The following is a 26,172-nucleotide window of genomic DNA, read 5'->3' as shown; positions in this document are numbered from 1 at the left end:
TTGAATTATTCTTTTTTTAATTCATCATATTTCAGTTTTATTTCTTTGCATAAATAAATACAAAGAAATAAATATTGACGTAGAAATCGAAGGAAAAAAGATTAAAAGAAAAAAATTGGAGCGAGGCGAAGATACCGACGAACGACCCGGTTAATTTTTTTTTTTTTTTTTTGTATTCCGTCGATATCAATCGTATGATAACTAGAATAACTTGTCGAAGAAGTTTCTTTATGCTTCTTGGGCTACAGATAACATGGCATACGTTCACAATTAGTTGAAAATGTAAGGTAAAAAAAGAAAAGAGAGGAAAAAAAAAACGAGAACATTCTGCAGGTTTAACAGCTGCGAACACAGTTCTCACGATAATAAAAATAACACCTATGTATATCTACGTACCTACCTACCTACCTACCTACCTACCTGACTCTATATCTACCAACCAGAAAACAAATATTTCCTCAAACGTATGACGTACGCATATAACAGTCCGTACATTATAACCGTTCGTTCGTAGAATTTTTATCTCTCCTTTTTTATTTTCAAATATATTTTTTTCATCATGGTTTCGTAGGTGCGAATGATCGATACGGTTATCCATCGTCTACGGACTCCTAATTAACGTCGGTGTCTCGCGGGTTCCCTCTTTTTCGCTTACCTTATTCCATACCCGTTGTGATAATTCCTCATCGCTTACTCGGTCGGGTAATTAACTCTCCACAGATTTTGATTTTCAACTACGATGTCGTCGTAGGGGAGAAGAATCACCGAGCGATATCCCCGCGGAGTTTGTAAGTTTATAATCCGTTGAGAATTTCTTCGTTTCACGGATGCCGCCGAATTGTGGAATAGCCTGTAGGAGAGTAGCGGTAGTTCGGAGGAGGAGATGGAGGACCGAAGAGCGCAGGACGTTTCCGGTTTATTCAAAGTTATATATTGTTGGGGTGAATCAATGCCGGGGAATGGAGAATAGTAGATGTTGGCTGCAGATTTCTCTGAGCGCAATGCAGCAGCAGCAGCAGCAGCAGCAGCAGTGGCATTAGCAGTGACGGTAGTTGCGGTGGTGGTTAGTTAGGGAGGAGGCGAATTGAGATGCGGCCAAACTTTTGCCAGGGGCAGTGACTCTTGCAGCGGGGCATGCCTTAACCTTGACAACCGTTCTTAAATTAGGTTTACGTTCTGTTCAAGCGAGTTTACGAGTCTCCTTATATTCTCGCGATAGAGTCGATCGTAGGTTCGGTTCTCCACACCGCGAAAATTCCCACAAGTATCGATCGACGGAAATATCGTTTAATTGGAAAACTGAAAACCGAACGTCGTCGTCATCGGCTCTGCGATTACACGCCCACCCACCTACCCCGCGTAATCGAAATAATGAGGATTCGTTTCGTTCCCCTAAAATCTCGCCCTTGGAGAAAAATGACATCGCTGCTGCGTTTCGTTCCAGTTATTATGCCCCTGCGATTCAAAACGATTTCTCTCGTCTCTTATTCCCTTTCTTCGTTCCTTGTTATTTTCTCCGAGCTACGTCACGTATGCGACAACGTTCCACGATAATTTCATTCGCTTTCGTTCGATTTTCCATTTTCTTCGGTCCGCTCGATCGGTGAGATAATGCGTTTCAAAGTACAAAATGAGGCGCGTTGCCCCCTCGAACTTCTCAGTTACATTAGTGACGTGTACCTACATTTTATAAGTACGTACAATGTAACTTTTGAACGCGACCGAAGCCGAATAACATGTTACGTTGAGTTGGCTACAATAACTGCAGCCTCACTCCACACATTATAGACACTCCCGACCCGCGAATACAAATATAGAAAAGAGGAAGGAGGAGAATAAAAAGTAAAAAAGAACCAGTGAAATCAGCATCTTTTTTCCGTCTCTCATCTGCACTAGGTACCCTACGTGTTAAGTGAAAGATACACGTACGATATTCATTTTTTCATAAAAATACCGTTAATCGAGAAACATCCCGAACGCGAAACCTTCGGATACTCGAGTATCTGCTATTACTAGCGTTCAATTTTGCCGTGCGTGTAATCAATGTTCTCTCTTCTCTTTTTGATTTTTTCTATTTTTTCTATTTCTTTTTTCCTTTTTTCCAATTCTTCCCCGCGTGTGTTTGTCGTGCGAGCTTTAACGAGCCGTCAAATTAAAGTGACACAATCAAAGACGAGTCGAGTTGAGAAGGCAGTTTTGTTTAGAAAGTTACTTCGGAAGGTCGCCTCTCCGCCTCTCCGCCTATCCTCTCTGCTTCTTCTCCTCTAGGAGCGACCGGCAGCCAGTGCCAGTGGATTATTTTACCACCGGCATATGTGTAAAATTGTTACACAGGTAGGAGGAAGAGAAAAAGAAAAAAAATAGAAAAAGAAAAGGAAAGAGAAAAATTTCCTCTCCGTTACGACACGCTCGGAGAAGACCCTCTCGATATCTGTAACGATGAATATTATCGACGTGTTTCAGCGTAAAAGTACATATTTTTATCGTGATATAATTTCACCGTCGATGATCCGAATACGCACACGATTAGATTTTATTACATGGCTACGCCGTATATCCGTGTACATCTCGAATGATTCGTAACAAAATATCGAATTAGTTACGCGGATAATTTTATTGATCATTATTGTATATACGCGTGTATGATGCGGTTGTAACCACCTTAATTACGCGGGTATTATTATTGTTAATATTCTTATCGTTATTAATTTTCATACCACCTCGGTATTTATAGGTGTACAACGTAATGGTATGAAATACGCCGTTGTGCGAATATTATTTCTATACCGAGATGAGCGATTATTTTCTAATTTTCATTTTTTATTACACACTCGTGTTCGGGATGCTGAGGAAAATTCAACAATCCCTTTTCTCCTTCTGTCTCGACGTGTATTTTTGTAAATATTACGTATCGGCTAGGTAGAGCAGGAAAGTATAGCAGCAGCAGCAGCCGGTCTGCGATGCTTAAAACTATCGATCAGCGGCGAATTCGCATTCGCATCCCGCGAGCCTCGCTATTGATTAGGCCACTACCGTTTGACGTCATACCGACAGCAATATCCCCGCCACCGCGACCAACGACACACACCACTCGGAGGAAAACTCTCTGGATGTAACCGAACGATTCTCTCTGTCTTAATTCCGTCCATTGGAGTTTTTTCTCCCAACGTTTTTTTTTTCTCTCTCTCTCTCGCCGAAATTCAACCATCGGTCGAATCGTAACTCGCAGTCGGGCGCCCCTAAAATCACCGGCGAGGAACTGCGCTCTTCTTATGAAATGAAAAAGAAAAAAAATACATACAAATTGTTTTTTCTATCGACAATTACCAAACTCGTCGATCATTCGCGGACATTGATTTGGGAAATAATCGAAGAAACGAAGAAACGGTGAGACACCGTCGTGTGGGTGGAGGAAATATTAAAAAGGAAAAAGGTGGACGAGGAGACGGGCAGAAGTTGGTCAGTCAAATCACTCGAGTGTCTCTGTCCGTCTGACCGAATGTCTCGGAAAAGAGACGGACGAATGTTTCGGGATTGAAATTTATTATCCGCTGCAACGGCAATTCTTGAGTCTAGACTTATCACACGTTATCTCTCGCCGCATGCAGACTTCGTGTACACATACCCGTGTGACTTTGCGATTACCTGGATTCCTTTATATACCCGTATTTTTTCCTATCTTTCTTTTTTCTCTGATTTTTCTTTCCTCCTCTTTCTTTTTGCCCGCCGCAAAGTTTCGAGATTTGTTCGAAATTGCGTCGGCTTTTTTTGCTTCCCGATTTTTTTTTTTTCGCAATTATTTGAACAGGTTTTTCACAAATAGTCGCTAATGAAAATTTGAAATGTAAAAGATGATTTGCTCCCCCCCCCCCTTCCCCCCAGGTGGCGAAGGCGGAGAAGATCGTTAAAATAAAATTGGAATTTGTCGTCTGGAATTCGAGGCAGTTTACGGTTAACGAAAATCCGGGAGATCGTTAGAGAATGAGATATTACGACAAAATTTCAATCTCGAAGGGGGCTCACTGATATTCGCTCAGGTGTTCTTCTTCTCTGTCCGTTTTTTTTTTTTTTTTTTTCTTTTCTATTTCATTTGTTACGCAATACTCTTGCGGTACGTTACCACCTCGGTTACATAGGCGAATAGCCGTACGCCTCGGTGGCAGCACCCCGTGATTATTTTTATGTACAGCGTAGTTTGTAGTTTGCTATGCGGTATACATGCTCGTTTTATAGTTTGTTAGATTTTAGGTCATGGTCCCAGCGCGATTATTAGACCTTCGCTTTTCTCTTCCGACAATATCAAAATATTCTAGATGTATAGTTTTTAAATTCGGCGTTTCTCTATCGGGCTATGCGCCGCCGGTATACATATAACGCTGACAATCTATGGAACGAAAAATTAGGCTTTTCACTTTTTGAATCAAGGACGAATATATCTGCCTGTCTCTACGCCTTCCGATTTCATACGCACGCACCTACAACGGGATGGATAAATTATCGCAGGTGGATATTTTTCGCGTATCCTATCGACTCTTCGGATTACATCGCGATGCAAGTTTTTTCGAAACTGCAGGTACACGTGTCGCAGGTTAATCGAACTTCTCCCAGCCGTGCGTACGCACTCGTGATTTTCCAACGGCGGCGTACGTAATTCAATACCGATTTATGATTATCGTAAATTATTCTCATCGTATTCGTTACTCGATTCCGATCGCCACCGAGAGCTTACCGGTAAGGGGGTCACATTGATCATTTTCTTTATCGTCTTAGAATAATTATCGGGTAGAGACATCAACGCGCGAGAATACAAAGTACCGATACGAATGAGAGTCGAGTCGGAGTCGATCGCGTAACCCGGTTACGAGAAATGCAACTCCGACTCTCCGCAGCAACGGCGGACCCGGGTTTCGTAACGCCCCCGCGCCCTCGCCGATGATCAGCTGATATCTTGCGGAAAACAGGATCGCAGCTTTTTCTCTCTCTCTCTTCGAATCGGACACCCATGTATTTCGGTGGCGGGTATTCGGGGTGAATCTTGTCGATGAATATTTGGTTTTTTTCAAAATTATTAGCAACCTCGTTGTTACCACGAAGCGAGTGAAATACGAGATGCGTTTTATCAATCCTCGCTAAACGGAGATCTTTGATAAGTTATTGCGGTTGAAAAGAATCTCTCGTGGTGTGGGGACCGGAAATGCGTCGAATATGTGGAGATGATGAAACTGAGATTTGTGGTCCGGTAGAATGTGTGTACCGGAGCAAAGTGCGGCGATGGGATTTCCTCGCTACGGAGTAATTTTGATTGCGAAATTATTCAATCATCGCTATTCCTGATTCATTTCACTATGGCGTGTGTCTGAAAAATGCGATCGATGCACGTCGATATTCGAAAAAGGTGAAACGAAAAACACGGGCGTATCGTCGTCATCCGCGGCAGCGCCGTTTGTGTATCCGGATAATCCTCTGTGCGTCTCTTTTTTTCTTCCAACTCGATTATCGTTATTATTATCTATCGAATTCGTGTATCGTCGGGTGTTTGGTGTAAACAGTGAACAGCTGACAGTCCCGTCTAGTATTTTTACTTTCGTCTGGTCGTCTCGGATCCTACGCTGTCACCACACCGCACCACCGGGCATAAGCAGCAACCAGCGGAGCGTCGTAAAACAACGCATGCGTCGCGACGCCACTCTTGCTCTTGTAATCAACCGTCGGCGACGCCGAACAGACCGACGACTACGATAAAACGAGGCTGCATAGATTAAAAAAAAAAAAAAAAAAAACAATTCTCATTACTCATTTTTCTCACCAACGTCAACGTCAACGAGGTTGTTCGGAAGGGGCTGAGGGAGAAAGAGAGAGGGAGGAGAACGAGAATGCTCGAAGTCTCGATACTCGTTTGCGTCGTACGAATCAAGGGGGAATTTTTTCTTTGTTTGTTTGTTTTGATAGAGGGGGTAGTAGATCGCGTCGACAATTGGAGATTTCGAGGGCGCGAATTCGATACGAAGTAGTGGCGAGACGTGATGCGAGATTGAACATTGGCGAGGCGAGAACGTCAAAATACCGGAGTTTGCGGTGTGTGGAACGCAGGCCCCTCGCGGCGCGCTCGACGACCTTGACCCCTGTTTATACTCCGACGCCTGTCCTTCGCAGACCGATCGATATTTTCCGCACCTCCGCCTCCGCTTCCATCCGCACGAAAACCCCAACCTCAACACCACCCCGAAAGCCCTCTGCGACGCCTCCGCACCCTCTCACCCTCCGTTCGCATCCAGACCGGCCTTCTCTCTCCACCCCTTGCAGTCATCCCGTTCCCCTTGCTCCCTCCTCTTCCTTCCCTTTCGCTCCCTTCCCTCCCTTCGCTCTTCCATCACCTTTCCTCTTCTCTTCGCGCTACCTACCCCCGCTCCCATCTCGTTCGGTAGCGTCAACTCCCTCCCACCCACCCACCCACCATCTCCCTCTCTCTCTCTCTCTCCCTCGTCCTATCGATTTCTTTGCCACCAGTCTCAAGCCCGAATTACGCAGCGGATGGCAATGGGTACACCTAATGCAGCACTAGGTCTTCCACGTTGTTGTAACACCCCGACGACTTTTCATGCGCCTAGGTATTTTCATTTCTCCTTCGTCGATATATTTCTATACTTTTACAATCATCCAGAGGCTTCGCTCCAACGACACATGTTTTCCTTCTTCGCTTCCATTCCATTTTCTCGACATTTTTTCTTCGTTTTCAATTAATTAATTAATTTCTCCCTCCCTCTCGCCTCCGTTCCGCTGCGGAATTATACAGACGTCGATTCGACGAGTCACCCCTATCGTCTTGCGACGGGGTGTGGAAAAGTTATTTTGAAAAAAAAAATGAAATCATTATTCGTCGTTGGTCGATTTGTACGTCGGTTGCGTTGCGTTCCTCGTGCAGATTGCGGCGTTCGTTCGCGTTTGCTTTCGGTTGTTTCGTTTCGTTTCGCTCGGTACGTCGTGTGTCGGTTACTTCGGTACTCGCGATTCGCGTCGAAGGTGCGTGACGTTTGTGTCCGACGATGAAGTAAAACGTGCGCCGTTGGTATTCGGCTACAATATGTTCCACTGGTGAGGTTTTTTTTTCTTTTTTTTTTACTACACCACCACGAAACGCCGCGGTATCCGTACGTGCATACGTATCCTTCTGTATAGGTACATCTATCTCTATGTACGTTGTACGTACGTATTCAAGGTCCTGTCTTTCCGTCTGCTTTTGCTTTTGCTGCGCTGCTGCTGCTGCTGCTGCTGGCTAAGCTAGCTAGCTGGCTGGCTGGCTGGCTGGCTGGCTGGCTGGCTGGAACGAATGACGATCTTTCGAGTATACTTACATCTTGATATCTTCTTGGAAATGAGTAATTACACTCTCTTTCTCCTCCCCTCCTGGTCCCCACACCGTCTCCTTTTCTGCCATACCTCTCACACTTTTATATACATTTTTTCCTCCTTCGTTCTTTCTTTCTCACATTGTTCCTTTTTATAATCTTATTGGATTAGAACCGTTGATATCCACATTTATACGGGGGGTTTGTACAATTCTTCGCGTGTTCGAAAATTTGGCGACAACGTACGCGAATCGTTACCAAAATTTCAACTCGACGAAATTTTTTACTCCTTCGTCGTTCGGACGACGACGTTATTGTTCCGATTCACGAACATCGGGAGCAGGTGCAGCGACGAGGAAAAGAGGGAAAATCTTTTAACCCCGTGAACATTATTCATTCCTCGCGGTGAATCCGGCTCCGTCGTTCCCCGCGTGCATGCTGCGATGGATTTTCTCCCTCAACCCCCCTCCTTCTTTTTCCTTTATACGCCTTTTTTGCCGTGCATCGGAAAGGACCCTCTTTTTCTCTCCTTTCTTTATCTCGGAGGTTTCCGATCGACGCCGTGTCAGGGAATTGTTCCCAGCTTTCCATATACGTCCGGTAAAACCTCATCACCTACCCGCCTACCACCGGTGGACGTGTGTCGCGGTGATGTGGAAACACTACCGACGTAGAAACCACCACTACTACCTACTACTCGACGACGACGACGACGTACCAGCCGGCGCGCCCAATCCACAAGTTTATACGCACGCAGGCCAACTTGATTTTGGGGCAGGTCAGGTCCATCCGTCCGTAAGTCCATCCGAATGTCCCGACCGACCGACAGTCGACACCCCGCTTCGTTTCTAAACCGAACAAATACGCCCGCGCATCCTCTTGTTTCTCTTTCTCTTCCCTTTCTTTTTTTTTAGATTTATTTATTTTTGCGTTTGTCTAACGCACGTTGTCGTTCTTCGACTCGTTTTCCGTCGATTTTTCGGTCTTCCTCTTTGTTCTTTTCCTTCATCACGCTGCTTTCTTTCCTCTAATTTTTATCGCCTTCCCGATGCCTCATTGGTCGTCGCACGTTTATTGGATAAACATTTATTAACTTTATAGATATACCTGGGGCACGTGACGTTTATAACTTACTCGAGGGATAGGGAGAACGTTGTTGTTTTACTTTTATTTTGTGTATTTTATTTTTTTCTCCTTCTTTTAATCCCCTAATATATTTACCGTAAATGGGATTACGCGAGTCTTTACACCCCATGACATTGATCAATCCGTTTACAATATCGCATCTGTGTACGTTGCGAGGGAAAATTGCAACGTGTTGCTCTTATTGTCAGCGGTGAGGAATAATATCGCGTTCGAATAATCTCACAGACATTTATTCCTCCCCGTATTCCGTACGCGAGAAACGCGTGTAGATATACGATGGAGAGTAAATACCTGCTTGATAATATACAGAAAATTGCGCAGATTTTAGAATTTACTGTATTCTGCAAATGTATGTATCGTGTGCACGTATATTTTCTACGTAAACTTATGGCTAAATTATTAACCATCCTTGAACCAGTTTCAACGTCCTCCTCATCCACCGTAACGTTACGTTTATAATACATAAATGTATACACATTATATATAGAGAGATAAATTTGATATACAAGATGCTGACGTCTAACAAAGGGGAAAAGGAATTAATAGAAAAATGCATGTATGTATTTTTCATTTAAATTTCATCAAAACGAACCGCGAATCGATTACGGAGCTACGCTTTATTGTAATCGATCGGATTGAGTAACGTAAATTTTTACGTAAACCGTAAAAGGAAAGATAAAGAAACGAAAGGGATCGTCATTATTTTATTACGAAATTGAAACGCGAAAAATATAGCTGTGTAGAGGTGGACCTCTCTCATTTTCTTTGGTTTTTCGACGTAGCTCCCAATATTCTATTGGGCGAGTGTTTAATTGTTTTTTTTTTTCTACTAGTTTTTTTTGCGAATTCATGCGTAAGTTTTTACGAACACCCCGTATATTTTACACCGTAGCACGCGATACACCTAGACCAACGTCAAGCGGAAATTAACGTAACCTTCCAGCAACAGCAGCAGCAGCAACAGCAGCTCTTCGCCTCGCTGATTTTATCCAAGATGGCTGCGGGCCAGCAGAGACTAGGGAATTAAAAACCATTTTTTTGTTTTACCTTTTTTTTTTTCTTTTTTTTTTTGGTTTATTTGTTCCTTTTTCTTGTTCTATTCATTTTTAAGTGTATGTAGAGGCGTGTGCGCACACATCTATGTGTACGTGTATACACGACTATACCTATATTAATCTCCTTTCTATCTTTTTTTTTTTTTTTTTTTTTGCATCACGCCAACACGGCGTAACCGATGTCGTTCCATTCCCCATTATTCGCGGATCCGAACGATCATCGTTCGGTTATTTCACGTATACATCTACACGTCGTGCAGCTTATAAAAGTATGAAATTCTTTATAATGTAAAAATGCGACGTTGAATTTAAAGATTTTTCATCCCATACTCGGTCGTGATAAAGTATATATTCATTTATTTATTGCAAATCGGTTGCGATCGCCGTGGCGCATGGTTTATATATATCGAGATATTTAATCTAATACGTCAGGTGTTGACGATTTCATATATTATCCCACCGCCAATAGTCAGGGTCTTCGACGCCATTTTGGGACGGTGATCTAAGCCGAGTGATATACGACTGTCACTTGTTACCACAAAAACCGCACACAGAGTATAGTTTCAATACGTTATAATATACCTACATTTCATCCATTTATTATGGTAATAAATATTTACATACATTACGCTTCATTACACTAATTCGATTGGTTGAATATTCAAAAAAATCTCTATGTCTTTTTTCTTTTCGAAAAGAAAATTCGCGATAACGATCTTCTCGTGTGAAGTAAAACCAAGAAAATGGGACATTCGGTTCTTATGTTAATTTTTTTTGTTGCCATCTTCCTCACGTCTTCGTTCTTTCTTCTCTCTCGTATTAATATCCGCGGATGGATTGCTCATCGCCTCATCCTTATATGGTATAAAATTCTAATCTCTTGCGATAGGAGCACTCACGGTTTGGATATATTAGCCGTGAATTTATATATTTCTTTTTCTTCCCATTTCACTCTAATACGTGTATTTGAAGAGAAAGAACAAAGAATTCGTGTGTGTTATCTTGAAAAATTTCTGTGTATATGTAACGTATATATTTCCAAGGTCGCGATTAGTAATTTTTTATCAATAGTATATTAATTTAATTTAATTTGATTTGCTTTCAGGTATTTTAGTTCGACCGTATAACATCGTCGCGAATTAACAAAATACATATGAGAATGAAAAAATCAAGCAATGAATAGATCGATAAGGAAATTCTCGAGTTTTGATGATCAATGATTTAAAGGGATCGGTCTTCTACGTGTCGTGTATAAAATACTACGTAATCAGGTTAGAAAAATAAAATAGTATGTATATGAATTGTAACCATGAATTTATAATTATCTAACAATCAAAGGTTACATTCTTATCAGTGCGTATACTATATATTTTATATTACTGTGCGACGAGTGTGATATATAAAACCGTAAATATTCGAAGGTCAGGATCATTATTAGACGCGAGGAATGATAGCACAAAAAACTCTCACCTCGAATGCAATTGTTGAATTTAATATTCACTCACCTAGATAGTTAATTTTCTAAATGATAAAAAAAAAAAAAAAAAAAACAATTCGTCGGTATTATAAATTAGTATGAAATATGGCAAAGCTCGTGGAATCTGTACGTAGGTAGATACGACTAACGAGTGGGGATAAAGAAATCGGGGCTGTGCGAGAATTAACGAAGGAAGAAAATCAAGAATCGAAGAGGAGCGATACGAAATCGTGGTGGAAAATTGAAAAATGGCATCGGCAACAATTTCTAGTACGGTGGAAACACGAGTAAATATACGAGTAGAAGACGCCGTTTTATACGCGTTGTGTAACGAACTTTAATTGCTCTATCTAAGGTTAAAGTTTAACCTGCACATATCGCTACAAACTCTTGGTCTTAATATAAAATTAAATGTAATTATGTGTACAATATTATACTATAATGTACCTACGTACACGTAAGAAATGCGTCGAAGGAATTCGTAGCGTGGAATTTCATTTACTCATTGGTTAAACGATTCAAAAAGCTAGCGCGAGAAGTAAAAAGAAAATGGAGAAATGTTTTTCGATGCGGTCGCACTGCAGTAGCCAATAATTCCATCGCAACCGTTTTCAGTACACCTATACCGCGTTGAGACGTTTGTTAATATTTTTATCAAACCGCACGAAATGGTAACAAACGGTTTTTTTTATTTTTTTTATTTTTTTTATTTATTTACGTCTCGTTTTTCATTTTTCCGCTCATTCGAATCGTTTTTTAAGAGGCGTCTGAAACGTTATACATACATACGTACGAATATAAATGGTTACAGTTTTCCTTTTTCTTTGGTTCTTTTTTTGTAATTTTATATTTACACGATCTTTATCATCGACCGTTCAGAGAATTTTCTTTTTAAACCGTTTTAAAATACAACCATGAAATATTTTCTTTTCTTCGTACATCGTTTATCTTTTTTCGATTTTTTTTTTCATTCATTACAGCTGCGCAGCGGCTTGCAGCAGCAGATGGTGGAAATGAAATGAAATAAAATCGAGCTACGACGCAGTTTTTCTTATACCTACGTAGGTACATGATATTCTATATAGTCGGCTATGGTGTTACGTATATTATTTTACACCTACGCGACGTATGACGGTTTTGTAACTATTGATCAGGACGTGATGCAGAAAAACGATGAGGTTCGGTTGGGCGAGAGAGAATGGTCGGAATGGGGAGCAAACGAAGTGGAAAGTAGAAGTGGGCGGGCTGGATGTAGGGGAGGATAAATTAATTTTTCGACATCTGCAGCGGCTCAATTTCCATTTAATTAATGATAATATTGGCAGTCGAGTCGGCGACGATGAAAATTATCGTCATCGTATTCCATTGAATTTTCGACAGGTACGAGCTCATTAGGTGAACCGCACGTTCCGCGATTCGGGATATTCCTTTACCTTCTTATTATTAATATTTTTAGTCGCTCGATTATTTATTTTCCCTCCCCCTTATCAATGGCTGACGAATACGACGACGACGACGACGACGACGACGACGACGACGACGACGACGACGACGACGACGACGACGACGACGACGACGACGACGACGGAGACAACGTTCGCGGACGCAGGCGCGACTGAACAACTCTCGAGGCGTTTGCGTCCGTTGCACTTTCTTTTATATCTAGGTATTATCAAGTGGGCGAGTAAGGGAGAATAAAAAAGTGAAAGAAAAATGGAAAAATAAAGAAACTGAGATAAAAGAAAATGAATCCCGTGACGCAGTCGGGGTACCTATCGATAACGTACGTGATTACGAAGTTTGCATGTATAACACCGACGAAAATTGAATTCTGCTCGTTTTCTCACGCGGCATAATAACCGATTCGATGATCCCAATGGAGAGACGAGCTTTGCCAACTATTCATTTACCCATTTCTCGAGCATATACTTGACGAGTAAAGTAGGCATGCACTCGGAACGTGCGGTGCACTCGGCGTTACACATGTGTAAGGCTACCCACGGTGGCGGTTCTCACAAAGATAAGCGATGATCGTTCGAAGGAACTTGTAAAAATCAACCCGTTGCAGGTGACAACAGCTGCGGTCGGTCGTTTTGCGAAATATTCGATATTCAACCGATGAATCGTTCTTTTATGATGTCCAAGGTCAAGCCTTGAACGAGTCGCGGAGGTCGTAGCACTCGGTTTTCTGCTGCTGCTGCTGCTGCTGCTGCTGCTTTCAGCATGCTGCTGCAGATTCTAGATGATAAATATGTTTTCTCGGTTTCGCGAACGCCGAATACCGAACGCGCGTTGTATAAGTGGAACCTTAAACTTTTTAACTCAACATCGATGATGAGTTAGCATAACGAGAATCTCGAGCGATTCGATTGTCGCGAATTATGATCCGCCGATTCGGCTCATGATCGTCGTGATTTTAGCGTTTCATTTTTTGCATCACCGTGAAATTTGGACATTTTTTTTCGAACCCCGAAATGTCGCGATATCGATTTTCCGAAATATACCTAGTCTTCGATAATGGCGAGACCGTAACGGTGTGTTACATGAATCGATTTTGGCCATCGCGGCGTGACGTTTTATGTATTTCTTCGCGCGTGTAAAGGCGTACGAATTACTATGTACGTACAGTTTTATAGGTACGTGTAATACATACGTAGACGAGGAGGGAAAAAGGGATTTTTTATTCTATTTGTGACGTAAGAGAGAGAAAGAGATGTTACGTCATCGTGGTAACGCCGGGGACGCCAACCGTCGTCATGACGACGCGACCGGGTCTCTCTACCTTGTAGTATTTGTCGACGCAGCAGCACCGGGAGAATCACCGACAAGAATTTTCTCATCTCACATAATGTACTTACCGGCTATAAAATTTCAAGGAAATATCGGGAGATTGTTACAATTTTACGTTTATTAGTTTCGCGGTGACCGGGTCATTTAATTTATCGCAACCGGAAATGCCGAAGCGGCGAAGACTCTCGAGTGTATTCCCTTCCTTTCTCTCCTTTTTCTTACCCATAAATTTCTCTACGAACAAGGAAAAAGAATTCTCTTCTAGGAATATTTGCGATTGATCAATTTTGCATATTTTCCCCCCCTCATTTCGTTTCGACATTTCGATGAAAATGTTTATTTATCATTAGGTATTATTATTGTTAGTATTTTTTTGCATCGTATCACGTAGCCTAGGAACAGCCCGAATTAGCAACACGAGTTTTTGATTTTCTGCCATACGATTGTTGCGAATCTCGAACATGTGGTTCCCGTTGGCGTGGTTCTCCCGTTTTCAGAATTGAGTTGGCACAACATAGAAATTTCCTTGATTATAATTGAGACTGAATTTCTGGAGTCGTTATAGTTATTCGATGAAATTTACCGCAATTTTCTACCGTACACGCTCCCCTGATAATGCCATACGACGATGACATGAGATTCGTTAAATTTTTCTTCTCCTTTTGTTCGTTATATTCCTGGTTCTTTCCATCTCATCGAATCAGCGTAGTAGGTGGTTATTGCCTCTGGTACTCTCTTACCACGCGATACACGGATGAATATTTTTCTTTCATTGCTTTTATATTATGATAACCGAAATTAAACAACCATCGTCGTATCTAGCAGGATACGGTCATGTTATGTTCCTCCAGGTAGTTCGCAGTATCGAGCGAGTCAGATTCATTTCGCAATCGCAGTTAGCCGTACATAAATATATCGTACGTATCTACCCTCGCGACCACATGCAGCAACGACCCACGTACGTACGTGTTTAAACGATGCGCATGATGCACGCCATTTTGTTTCCTTCCATTTTCCCTCAATTCTTTTTTTTACTTCGTTTCAATTTTTCTCATCCTCTTCCCTCTTCAATTAAATCCCTTTGTTCGCCCGTCTTCGATTTTACACAAACCGAGATAATTATTTGGGTTGAATTTTACCATCACCCTCCAATAATCGGATTCTTCTCAATCGGGCATCTTTGCAGTATCACATGGGTCCATCCCCGCATGAGATGTCCGTCGGCGAAATCGCCGAAGTCACAGTCGGGTCGAATTCTGCGTAGAAAATAACTCATACCGCATATTATTTCTGCAATCTCTCTGATTCTGAAAAAAAAAAAAAAAACGAGAAGGAAAGAAAAAAAGATTTGCGTTAAGAGTCATTCACGTTTTTCCCTCCCTCTTATATTTATTTACCTTTTCTCATTTCTTCTTTTTTTTTTCCTCTTCAGTCATGTTTCCCTGCAGTAATAATTAATGTAACCATTATTTTTTTCAAACACTAATTAGTTAATTACAAGCTATTTTTATTGTTTCGAACATGTACTTATACAATACATATCTATAGCTGGCATCAACTTTTGCACGAGATTCTTATCTACACACATTCACATTATTCAAGAGATATTCATTTTATTATTATTTTTATTTACGATTTTATTTTTTCGTCGTCTTTCTCTCCTCTTTTTTGTCTTTAATTTTTTTTCCCCTTTTTTTTATTTGTAATCGTGTGTCGGAGGAAATAATCAAGTGTAGGAATATAATTTGATACTACTTTTTTCTTTTCTCTCTCTCGCTGTCTTTCTCATCTTCAATTATAAAAGCTTCGTAACTTGAACGCGACACGGATAATAAGAACGAACTAGATATAATCATTTGAGTTTGATTTGCTGAGGAGATACGACATAGATAAGAAGAGATAATCCAATTGACCCGATATCGATTTATGATAATAATATGTACGAGAAATAGGAAGAAGCGAAGTTAAAAAAGAAATGAAAATGAAAATGAAAATGAAAATGAAAATAACCAAAAATTGGCAATGTTCGATGTTTCAAAGTAGGTGGAAGAAAAAAAGTTATAATAAATAAATGTAAGGTATGTCGAAAAAAAATGGTTTCGCCACGAATTCTGGCAACGATTTTGAACACGGTCCAGTGGGATGTGTCCGTTAAGAGAAACCGTTCCTAGAAATTGAAATTTGTTGCTCTGTTTACATTTTTCATCATACATATTTAGGGTTGTACGGATAAGAAGGGCGTAACGCACATTGATCGGCAAATGCTGCCTTGAAAAAGCATCCCACAAAATTGCGAAGCCAAAAAAATCTGGAAATTACGCTTGTTCGGATGAGATGTGAGGCGCGACGAAAAAATGAAATAGAAAAAATAAAACTCGAATTATATCACCATTTCATTCTCGTTCGGTGACAATATCTGATTTCCCATGATTTTATAAAATCCAAGCTCCGCAGCCGACAAAATGGCGTACGGAAGAAAAATGTATGTATACAATTTACCGGAAGTAAAAGATTTTCAGTTTCCATTAAGTTTCTTTCGAACAAAAATTTTCAATTTCATTTCGCCTACTTTCCTGGGCCACGTCCTACGACCATAAAATTGATCGAAAGTTCAAAAAGCAACAGTTACGCCCTTCTGGTCTTAGTTTTGGATATTTATTCAATTATTTTTGTGCTCAATTCAATCGGTGATGACTTATTCTTACGATATATTATTAATAATAATTTGTCCTCATCATTGTACCGTAGTTTTTTCTTCTTCTATTACTAATTCTATTTTTTTTTTTCAATTTATATATTTTTTTTTTTCATTCTCCACTAAAGAATTTGGTCAGCATGTCACGTTCATTGCCACAACACATGGGCCACTTTCACTCGCCTCGCGTTCACCTTCACGAATCGAACAACGCTTGGCATAAAAGATTTTCTGCTTACGCGTTCGCTCCCCATATAGCTCGGCTCTGGAGGTATTTATCATCGCCAGAAAAATTATGCCATATGTTCATTGTACGTATACCGTATACGAGCCCACATTCCATCATTTGATCGAAGTTCGATCAGGCATTTTTCAACATTCATCTACGATTCATTTTATTTTAGTTTTTCAACGATCCCAATGAGTCTCTGAAATTATTTTCGTCTCGGTTCTCGTTCTCGATTTTTCATATTTTTCTCTTCTCTCTCGGTGTCGCAGGGTAGCCAGAATTTTTACTAGTTATATTTCACGTGATACACACGGTGCGGTATATAACCTACGTAAAACATAATTTGTGATAGCGGAGATGAAAGCTGTTGGATGCTGTCGAAATAAGGCGCGGAATTACGTATTACTCGTACAGGTATATCACGTATAATTTGCGTGCAGATGTGATCTTGGAGGTGAGTTTCGAGGGGTAGGGAGATCTTCCCCCCTCTCGCTCCTCCCCCTCCCCCTCCCTCATTCTCTCTCTCTCTCTCTCTCTCTCTCTCTCTCTCTCTCTCTCTCTTGTGCTGCAGTAGGTTGTACCACCTATCGATTGAGTAACTAAAACAGTGACGTTGCCAGAAAGAAAACTGAAAGTTTATACGATTATGGTGGTGTGGTAGTAATGGTTGGTTCCGTAGTAGTAGTAGTCGGTAGTCGTGGCAGTGTGGTGATGGTGGTGCCGAACCGCCGTTATCTTCCTCCACGTAGTTGTTGTCGTTGTTGCGGTGATTCAGTCAAGACGGACAGCAACGGCACAAACCGACACAACGAGTAGGAACTTCGTATAGCCGCGAACCTCGACCAAAAGGCGAACCTCCTTCCCCTCATTTTCCGTACAGAGATACTCGTACGCGATACTAACAAGATATACGACGACAGTTCGCGCGTAATTCGCCTCAGCTCGTGTACAAGGTATACCGTCTTACGCGTACCTCTCTATATTCTCGCGGTCTTTTAATTTCACGTATATCATAATCGTATGATAATCTCATGGTAATCGTTACCCATATCGAGCTTTGCGGTGGCCTACTGCCCAACTGCAAAGAATCGTAGAGTTCCACGGATTGAAAATAATACGCGGATCGTAAGATAGACGAAAATTAAATGACCAACGCTCGTTAACGTTACGTCATTTGATTATTCATTCGTTCGGTTGATCCGCGTCTTTCGAAGGCGATCAGAAGAAACACGGGAGGAGGAGGACCGATCGCTTCGACCACGGGGAAGATGATCGCGAGGGGAAAAAAGACATTTTCGCATTAGCAACCAGTGAGCAGTAACCAGCAATACCATCTACATATCTGGTTGTGGGACGACGATGAGCCACCGTGTAGCGCGCATGTCCGCGTGTTATGCGATCGCCATGGCCCACTGACCTATATTACAAGCAGAGATCCCGCATACATACGACACATCAGCAACCGATGAAACAACCGAACACAACTGACTAACAAACTGCCCCTGCTGCTAATGCTGCGCCAAGAAAAATCGAAAACTATATAATACTTTGGATAAAATTTACAATCGAACAATTTTCGTATATTATAAAGGCACACCGCGTAGATCTGTCCCCCCCGCCCCGATAATGTGATATATTTTTATACTCCATTTTTTAATTTATTTAATTCGATGTATCTTGGTCGGGGATTTTCTCGTTGATTCTTTGAAATCGTCCTTTGTAAATTTTAATTGCTGTGTAATAACAATATTAGGGATAATAATCTGTAATTGGTAATTAGCGGATGACTGGCTGTTCCCTGTAATGTACAGAGATGCGTACATCGTGTGCATATATGTACATTGTACGTGTACTTACACATCCGTAACGGAAATGGAAAGAGAAAAAAAAAAAAAAAAAAAAAAGGATGGAAATAAATAATTAGTCACAGCGTACATACGGAGGTAGCAGCTTTTACAATCGCGCGCGACTCATCAATTTACTTGTAAGAGCGGCTACGGCATTGTAATTTACAATTGGTACTCGAAAAGGGCGGTTTGAGGATATCGAGTTATCTTTGTCTTTTTATTTTTTCATTGTTCTCATTGTAATTACCGAGTCGAGAACGATGAGGTATTTGTTTGTTTTATTGCTTTCCGATAACTAGGTGAGATTGTGATTGACGATTATTCATCTGCGATTACAATTTATTGCAACACGCGTATATTTAGTCTACGTTTTTCCAACACCCTGTAATGTTCTCTAAGATTATCGTCGGCCGATGCTATCATTGAATATGGAACCTCAAGTTCAGACTCTAGGAGCCCGCAAATAGCCTGAGAAAATTTATTAATAATGTCGTATCGAGTTTAATCGTGATATTTTATTGCATTACACTCGAGGGGCCTATGAGAATCTCGCGCCTTATCGAAATTGTACGGGGAAACTTGAGAGCGTTATTAAATTTTTTCTCTCTCATGTCCCTCCTCTTCTCCATGCCTATGGGTTCTTGCGAATGAATAATTGATTGAATTTTCTTTCCTTCGTCTTTAATCGTACGTACGGGACATTGAAAAACTGTGCCCTCAGATGGAAATAATCGACAGATTTTTTATTTCAATTTTTAATTTCAGACACGTGGCCGATTCATTTATCCAGAATTTTCAATCTTCTTGTTTCAGGCCTGGCCCATGTGATCTACAGGACCCATTGTGGGTCAAAATGAGTGCAGTCACTGGCAACATTACCAAGAAACGAAAAAAATCAGATGCAAAGCCGCAGTCTCAGATGTAAGTCGTAGACCAATAATCGTATTGATCTATCATTATCGAAGTTTGTGATAAAAACTTAAAAGTTCGAATCACCTCGTGATTGTTAACGGGACGTTACATCATCGCAACAAATTCGAGAGTGCGATACCGGATTTTGAACTCTGTGATCAATTATTAATTGCACAATGCTCTAGAATCTGATTGGCTCACTTTTGTCGTTACAGTAACAAGTGCCTTAATGAGAAGAGACGCAGGACCCAGGAGAACCTCTACATCGACGAGCTTGCCGAGCTGATCTCCGCCACGGACATGAGCTCTGGCAAGACCGATAAATGTCAAATTCTCCAGAGAACCGTCGATCAGGTAAATACATTTCGAGAACCGTAAATATATGCGTACGTCTCGACATTTTTTTTTCCTCTCTCCTATTATTTTATTTCAGTTATAGGTAATTTAATCTCTTTTCGTTCCATTTTTCTTGTACCTCGTATCGTTTCTTGATCCTTTATTTGTCGTTCTTGTTTTTTGTTCCTATTCTCTATTTGTCCAAGATCTTTGAATTACTTTTGTAAGACTACCGCGAATTCTGAATACATCTTGTGAGATGTATACCTTTTTGTTTATTGGTCTTTTTTCTCGAATCTTTTATTCCTTTTTTTTTTACAACTCTCTTATCGATTCGAATATTCAATTCGCTGTGAGACGCAATTTCGCTCGGCTATTGGATATATATATATATATATAATTTTATTTTTATACATATATATACGCCTGTGTACCGCCCGCAGACAAATCAATTGCTGATGGACATGAAGTTCACCAACGCGTAGAAAATTATATTATTTGGTAAATTGAAATAAACTATCGTACACTTTCTCTCTTTCCCTCTCATTCTTTGTTCTTGTTTGTTATGTTTGGGGTTGATTATGATAATTACTCAGTTCGCGAACGGTGTGTATACACCATACATATTTGCGGCAAATCGCCCTCCGTGAAAAACAAGACTGTTTCGTAGTGTGGCTGACGATGAGGCTACATCGCATAACGTTTGTCGGACTTCGAGGAGGAGTCACCGACTTTTCGAGGCCACAAGTTAAATCATTGCGAATACTGCCGCGCTATCTATTGATGGTGCAAAATGTAATCGCAAGGACGCGAAGTAACACTCTGCAGTCGGCGAAGCGCGGTTATTATTTAAATTCTTCGATATTTCGCGTCGGTATTACAGAAAAAGAAATAGTACATATGTATATATATGTGTCTGGTGTATATATATATATTTCTATAATTTTTGTCGGATAAATTGTTGTTAATTCTTAGTTTTTTTTGTTGTTTTTTTTCTTTAATTATCATTTGTTGTGTACAGATTCGGCACATAAGACAACAAGAAGGCTCTAATAGTCATGCTGTACAACAAGGGGAAGTTTCCTCATCAAATCCTAACATATTATCTAATGACCAAGTTGGCCCCATTTTACTTGAGGTATTTATTTATTTATTTTATTTTTGTATTTCTCGTCATTGTGCTGATTTGGAGTTTTAAAATCTTGCTTCAATGGATCAAAGAGACTTTTTTTTTTATTTAATACTGATATTATTACTTTTTTTTTAATTTCAGGCGTTAGATGGATTTCTATTCGTTGTGAATACTGAAGGAAGAGTCGAGTACGTAACGGATAATATATCCCAATATATTTCTTATACTAAGGACGATGTGTTTGGAAAAGATATCTATAACATTATTCACCACGGGGATCATAATACTTTTATGCCAAGCCTGCTTCCGATGTCAATAGGTAATTATTTAAAGTAGATGCAAAAATCCAAATACCATTTTTGCGGCAAAACAATTTTCAAGACTATTCATACTGCGTTGTTTGTTGTTCTTTTGCGATATAGGGTTGTCAAGCGAGCCTCAGCAACAAACTAGAAATCGTACTTTTAACTGCCGCTTTTTGGTGAAGCCTCCAGATGATAAGGAAGAGACTATGGAAGAGAAGCAACAACGTGTATCAAAGTACGAAACTATGCAAATTTGTTCAGCTCTCCTTCCAAACAATACCGATCGCTTAGAGAGCGGAGACGTATCCTCAGAATCCTCAGAAGGACCCTGCATGATGTGCGTCGCACGGAGAATACCATATAGTGAAAAACCAATCACGTCCATTAAACAATTCACGGTCAAACTCGACACTAACGGCAGGATCGAATGGGTCGATGCAAGTGGATTGTCGTCCTCATACTCCAAGTACATAAGCAAGGTACTTGTCAAACTTTCTATTCAACTCGCGGCGATCCTGTCATGAATTTACGTCATATACGCTTCATTTATTGAAATTACAGGACCTAATCGGCACGAAAATACAAGATTTGTGTCATCCCCACGATCTCAATAAGCTTACTGTCCATTTGGAAGATACGCTGCGTGCCGGTGAAGGCACGAGTACAATTTATCAATTGCGTGTAAAAGCGGACAAGTTCCTTCATGTTCAAACAAAGTCAAAACTTTTTAAAGCAAATGTGATGAATGGCCACGAAACTGACTTTATGATGTCGACGCACTCTATCATTGGGTGAGTTTTATCATCATTTTTAGCATACAATCACTAATCTTACGTATCAACACATCTTTCAACTATGTATGGAAATAATTTTCATTTGCATCGTATTTACAATTGATCTGAAATCATTACTTGCCAATGAGACCGATCACTTCCTTTCAAATCAGGATACAATTTCGTTGCTGTTATAAAAGATTGTTTGGGCAGGAGGGAGCGGGAGGGACTTACACGTTGAGTTAACTTTTGAGCAGATCTTTTTACAAGGGGTTACTTTGGGACCACCAGCTTTTTCACGCAACTAGTGGGCTCTTTCATATAATTATCTCCCATTCTATTTCATTGAATCATTCTTTTGTTTTCTCAATTTCATTCTTCGGTGTTGGAGATCTGGCCACTCTTGTAATACTATCTTGCACACCCTCTGAACATATTTATAGCTATGGTATTTTGTTACGTCTGACATGATTTATTCATTCATTCATCTCATCTTCTAACTTTCTATCAAGATTTACGCGATGCAATAATTTCAAACTTTTTGATATAAACATCAGCAGAATGATTATCCACGATATTTGAGAGGAAAGAGACGAAGATTCTCTGCTTATTGGTATCGATTGTAATTATCGAAGGATGTTTGTTCTGCTTTACTAAACCCTTCGTCTGTGATAATTGATTGAGAGAAAAGAAAAATCAATTCTTACGGACAAAATCTAATATGGATAATTTTAATTTTTGGTGCTAGTGGGTACTTGGTTTTAATTCATCTCTACTCTATAACAAATATAAATCATTACGAATACTCTCATACACATTTATAAGTTAGAAATGGATTATACCGGGCATTTTTTGGAGGTGGCTTGCTGTTGTACTACTTTTTGTCATTTGGGAAATGAATTCTGCGCGATGAAGGATACGATTTTTTTTATAATATTGAGCACTTGAACTGTGCAATGACTCCTTATTGAGTAGTGGCGATATCAAGAGAGATGCTGTCTACTATAAAAATGCCTCGTAGATCTGCGGGAATAATTTCAAATTCAATATAAATGTATTGTTCTGTTTTTCTTGTCCATGATAGGGACAATGAGTTAACGCCTATCGAGGGTGGTCAGCTTTCCAACAGCAAAACGTGCTCAGGACACTCTAGTAACCGTTGTACGAATAATAGTAATAATAATAATGGTAACAATAACAATAACGTCGGTGGTCCATTGATGACCGGGGCTCATCTTAACGGTCAATCGAGTGGCAATGGCCGGGGGCTGGCAGCGACGCGTGCACCAACGTCTTCAAACTTGAATGTATTTAGTGCAACCGATTCGTGCAACCCCTTAACTTCGCTAAGTACAACGAGTAATTCGTTCAACCAATTTTCGGGGAACATGGACTTGGAATTCGAGCTGTTCCCGAGTTCCACATGGGACTTGGACAGCGGAAGTGGTTGGGGAGACCGACCCGAGTCGAGAGCGAGTGGGCGAACAAATTCACGACCTCCCTCGCAGCCAGCCCCGGCATCTCCGAGCCCCCAAGGATCTTTCTCCGTTAATTCTGCTACTGCAACATCTCACTGCAGTCCTCTGCGCGCATTCAGCCCAACGTCAGCGCACACCAATAGATCCTTCAGTAATCCCTTCCCGTTCAGTCCGCTTCAGGAAACTCAACCGTCTGTCGCCACGGCACCTTCGACAGTCAATAGCAATGGAGGTTCGGCTTGTAAGAGATTGGAGGAAACCAAGGGGTGTTCGCTTACTGCGCCTACCCACGTTGAGGCTAATCCGAATCAGTATCCCACGGTGCCAGCACCAGAAACACAGAACTGTGTGGTTTCCACCGAGTCTGGCAGGCTCAGGAACCTTTTGACTAAGGGGGCCAGTGCCAGCGACGAAAATCAAGAAAATACCAATACCAGTTCTGATAACCAGAATAAACATAGGATACTGAAGAAGTTGCTGAACCAACCGGATGACGAGGATCTTCATCTTGATGATCATGAAAAAGTCCGAGCTAGCCCCAATAGTATGCCCAAACCAAGCAACGATCATTCCAAGACGTCCGGTGGGAATAATATGCTATTGCAGGTGAATTCGCTTTTTCATTTATACTTCCTTCTCTAACTGTAAAACTAAAAAGTGATATCGTTCAATGATCCTTTTTCCACTTTCTCCGATGAATATTTCATATTTTTATCGATCGACAGTATTGATTATTACTACATGAAATCTATTGACTATCGTTTGACCGTACTTCATTTACACTTTTCAAGTTGTTGAATGACAAAAATGACGACGACGACTTGGTAACCAGAGCGGGTATAAAAAAGAAGCACGAACTTCTCCAGCAGCTCCTAAAAGACCAGGACGAAGAAAGAAAAATTCAGGATCCTCAGGTAATTGAAGATCTATTTTATATTCAACCAGTTTTAGCTAAACTCATTTCGTGATGTTCACCGCTTCGCTACCACAGGATTTATTATTATCTGACCGATAAATTGTCAATTTTCCATCAGAATCGAGATGAGGATCCTCTTTTGAGAAGTCTTGGGTTTAGAAATGATACTCCGCCTCCGTCGCAATCAAGCGAACACGGAGGTCAGTCTCAAGTGGGTCAGAAAAGACCAGGTGAAGATGGAAATGAAAATTTGGCTGTTAAACGTACGATGGAAGGATCGCATCACGTCTCTTCTTCGGGAAGTAATGCATCCTCTCAACCTCCGACGAGCAAATTATGGGAACGGAATAAAATGCTCGCTTCGTTACTAGCCAAACAACCGTCCCAACACACCACTATACCTCCGATACCCAATTCGATTTTAACCGCGACTCCGCAGGTAAAGTCAAGTTGTAATACTTTTCATATTAGAATTTTCTGTACTCTTTACTTTATTAATTGTCTTGGCTTTTTCTAGGATAAACTACCACGGGTCACTCCGATACCACCGAAATCTAGGTCTAATGTACAGACGGCTGTTAGTAATTCCGCGACAACGACAACGACAGCTTCCGCTCGTCCTCCGATGCAGAATCAACCTAGACCACTACCTCGAAACCAAACTAACTTATACAGCAATGAACCATTGACTCAGGTATGTTTATATCCGTACGCATCATTTTGTAATTAGTTATTTGGTTCTTTCTCAGCAGTCTTAACGATTATGATCTCATTTCAGCCTCAGAGACCACCAATGACTTCGTTGCACCCGGAATTCGGAGTAAGTGGGGGAGAATATCGTCGACCTAGTGGAGGTGGTAGTCTTCAGATTGATCATAACAATTGGGAAACTCAGTCATCTGATCCGTTACTCTCCGACATACTCGACGAGTTCATAGAGTTCGTACCGGATGAAACAATGACAGGTAATCAGACAATCGATTGAACGAATCGAGAAAAGGTCTATTTATTTCATAGAATTCAAAATATTTATTCGATAGATTCAACAGCGATCATAAATCTTTTAGACGTCATCGAACCACCTCAAAATAATGCTCTGAACGAAAAAATGGCAGCGATCAGTGCCATCCAGAAGTCGTTGATGCTCTGCGAAACTGCGGTCAATCCTACGTCTTCCACGATTACAATGCCCGGGACTCCGCCTGCCTATTCTACGGCGGTGAGTGAAATTGTGTTCCCCGATGGGCGATTTTTCTTGTTTCGAAAAAAATGGTGTCCCTATGTTTCGCACTCCTCCATTGGTTTTGATTTTTTCTCTTTCGTCTTACTTCAGTTGGGAAATACTCCTGTAACATCTGGCCACAGTTACCAGCCACCTCCGATGTACCAACAGCAACAAAGAGCAAGATTCCATCTCCAGCAGAATGCTGGCAGACAGCCAACAGCTCAGTTCAGTCAGCAGCAACAGCTACAGTTGCAGCAAAGAACTAAGTTGATCCAGCAACAACAACAGCAGCAGCAACAACAACAACAACAGCTCAAACAACGGCTGCTTCAACAACAGCAACAACAGCAACTCCTTATCCCCTCTAACGCAACCGCTACCGACCAAATATCAACAGATATTCATAATATTGATAGTTTGTTGAACAACACAGTGGCGCCCAACGTTTCGTTGCAGGTAATTCTTTATTTCCTACGGTGAAAACTCAGTTCACACGTATCAATTCTTAGA

The 26,172-nt window shown here is 40.9% G+C and overlaps 1 protein-coding gene across 12 annotated transcripts in view; it reads left to right on the top strand.

Moving 5' to 3' along the window:
- LOC105685545 (nuclear receptor coactivator 2-like) overlaps positions 1 to 26,172 on the top strand; it is a 41,337-nt gene that overhangs the window by 8,230 nt on the left and 6,935 nt on the right. For 9 of the 12 annotated variants that reach the window (XM_048652197.1, XM_048652196.1, XM_012399744.3 and 6 more), the window contains 13 exons: positions 19,399 to 19,506; positions 19,713 to 19,851; positions 20,855 to 20,971; positions 21,107 to 21,284; positions 21,388 to 21,749; positions 21,832 to 22,061; positions 23,128 to 24,127; positions 24,313 to 24,435; positions 24,556 to 24,876; positions 24,955 to 25,131; positions 25,216 to 25,402; positions 25,478 to 25,656; positions 25,771 to 26,118. In XM_048652197.1, the coding sequence (XP_048508154.1) occupies positions 19,399 to 19,506; positions 19,713 to 19,851; positions 20,855 to 20,971; positions 21,107 to 21,284; positions 21,388 to 21,749; positions 21,832 to 22,061; positions 23,128 to 24,127; positions 24,313 to 24,435; positions 24,556 to 24,876; positions 24,955 to 25,131; positions 25,216 to 25,402; positions 25,478 to 25,656; positions 25,771 to 26,118 (3,469 nt within the window). The remainder of the gene's footprint in view (positions 1 to 19,398; positions 19,507 to 19,712; positions 19,852 to 20,854; positions 20,972 to 21,106; positions 21,285 to 21,387; positions 21,750 to 21,831; positions 22,062 to 23,127; positions 24,128 to 24,312; positions 24,436 to 24,555; positions 24,877 to 24,954; positions 25,132 to 25,215; positions 25,403 to 25,477; positions 25,657 to 25,770; positions 26,119 to 26,172) is intronic. The other 3 variants (XM_048652198.1, XM_020851975.2, XM_048652195.1) reach the window with 3 other exon arrangements.

This window comes from Athalia rosae, chromosome 3, assembly GCF_917208135.1.
Source record: "Athalia rosae chromosome 3, iyAthRosa1.1, whole genome shotgun sequence".
Classification (NCBI taxonomy): Eukaryota; Metazoa; Arthropoda; class Insecta; order Hymenoptera; family Athaliidae; genus Athalia; species Athalia rosae.
Note: the sequence above shows the minus strand (reverse complement) of the source record. Positions and strands in the feature narration are given on the sequence as shown.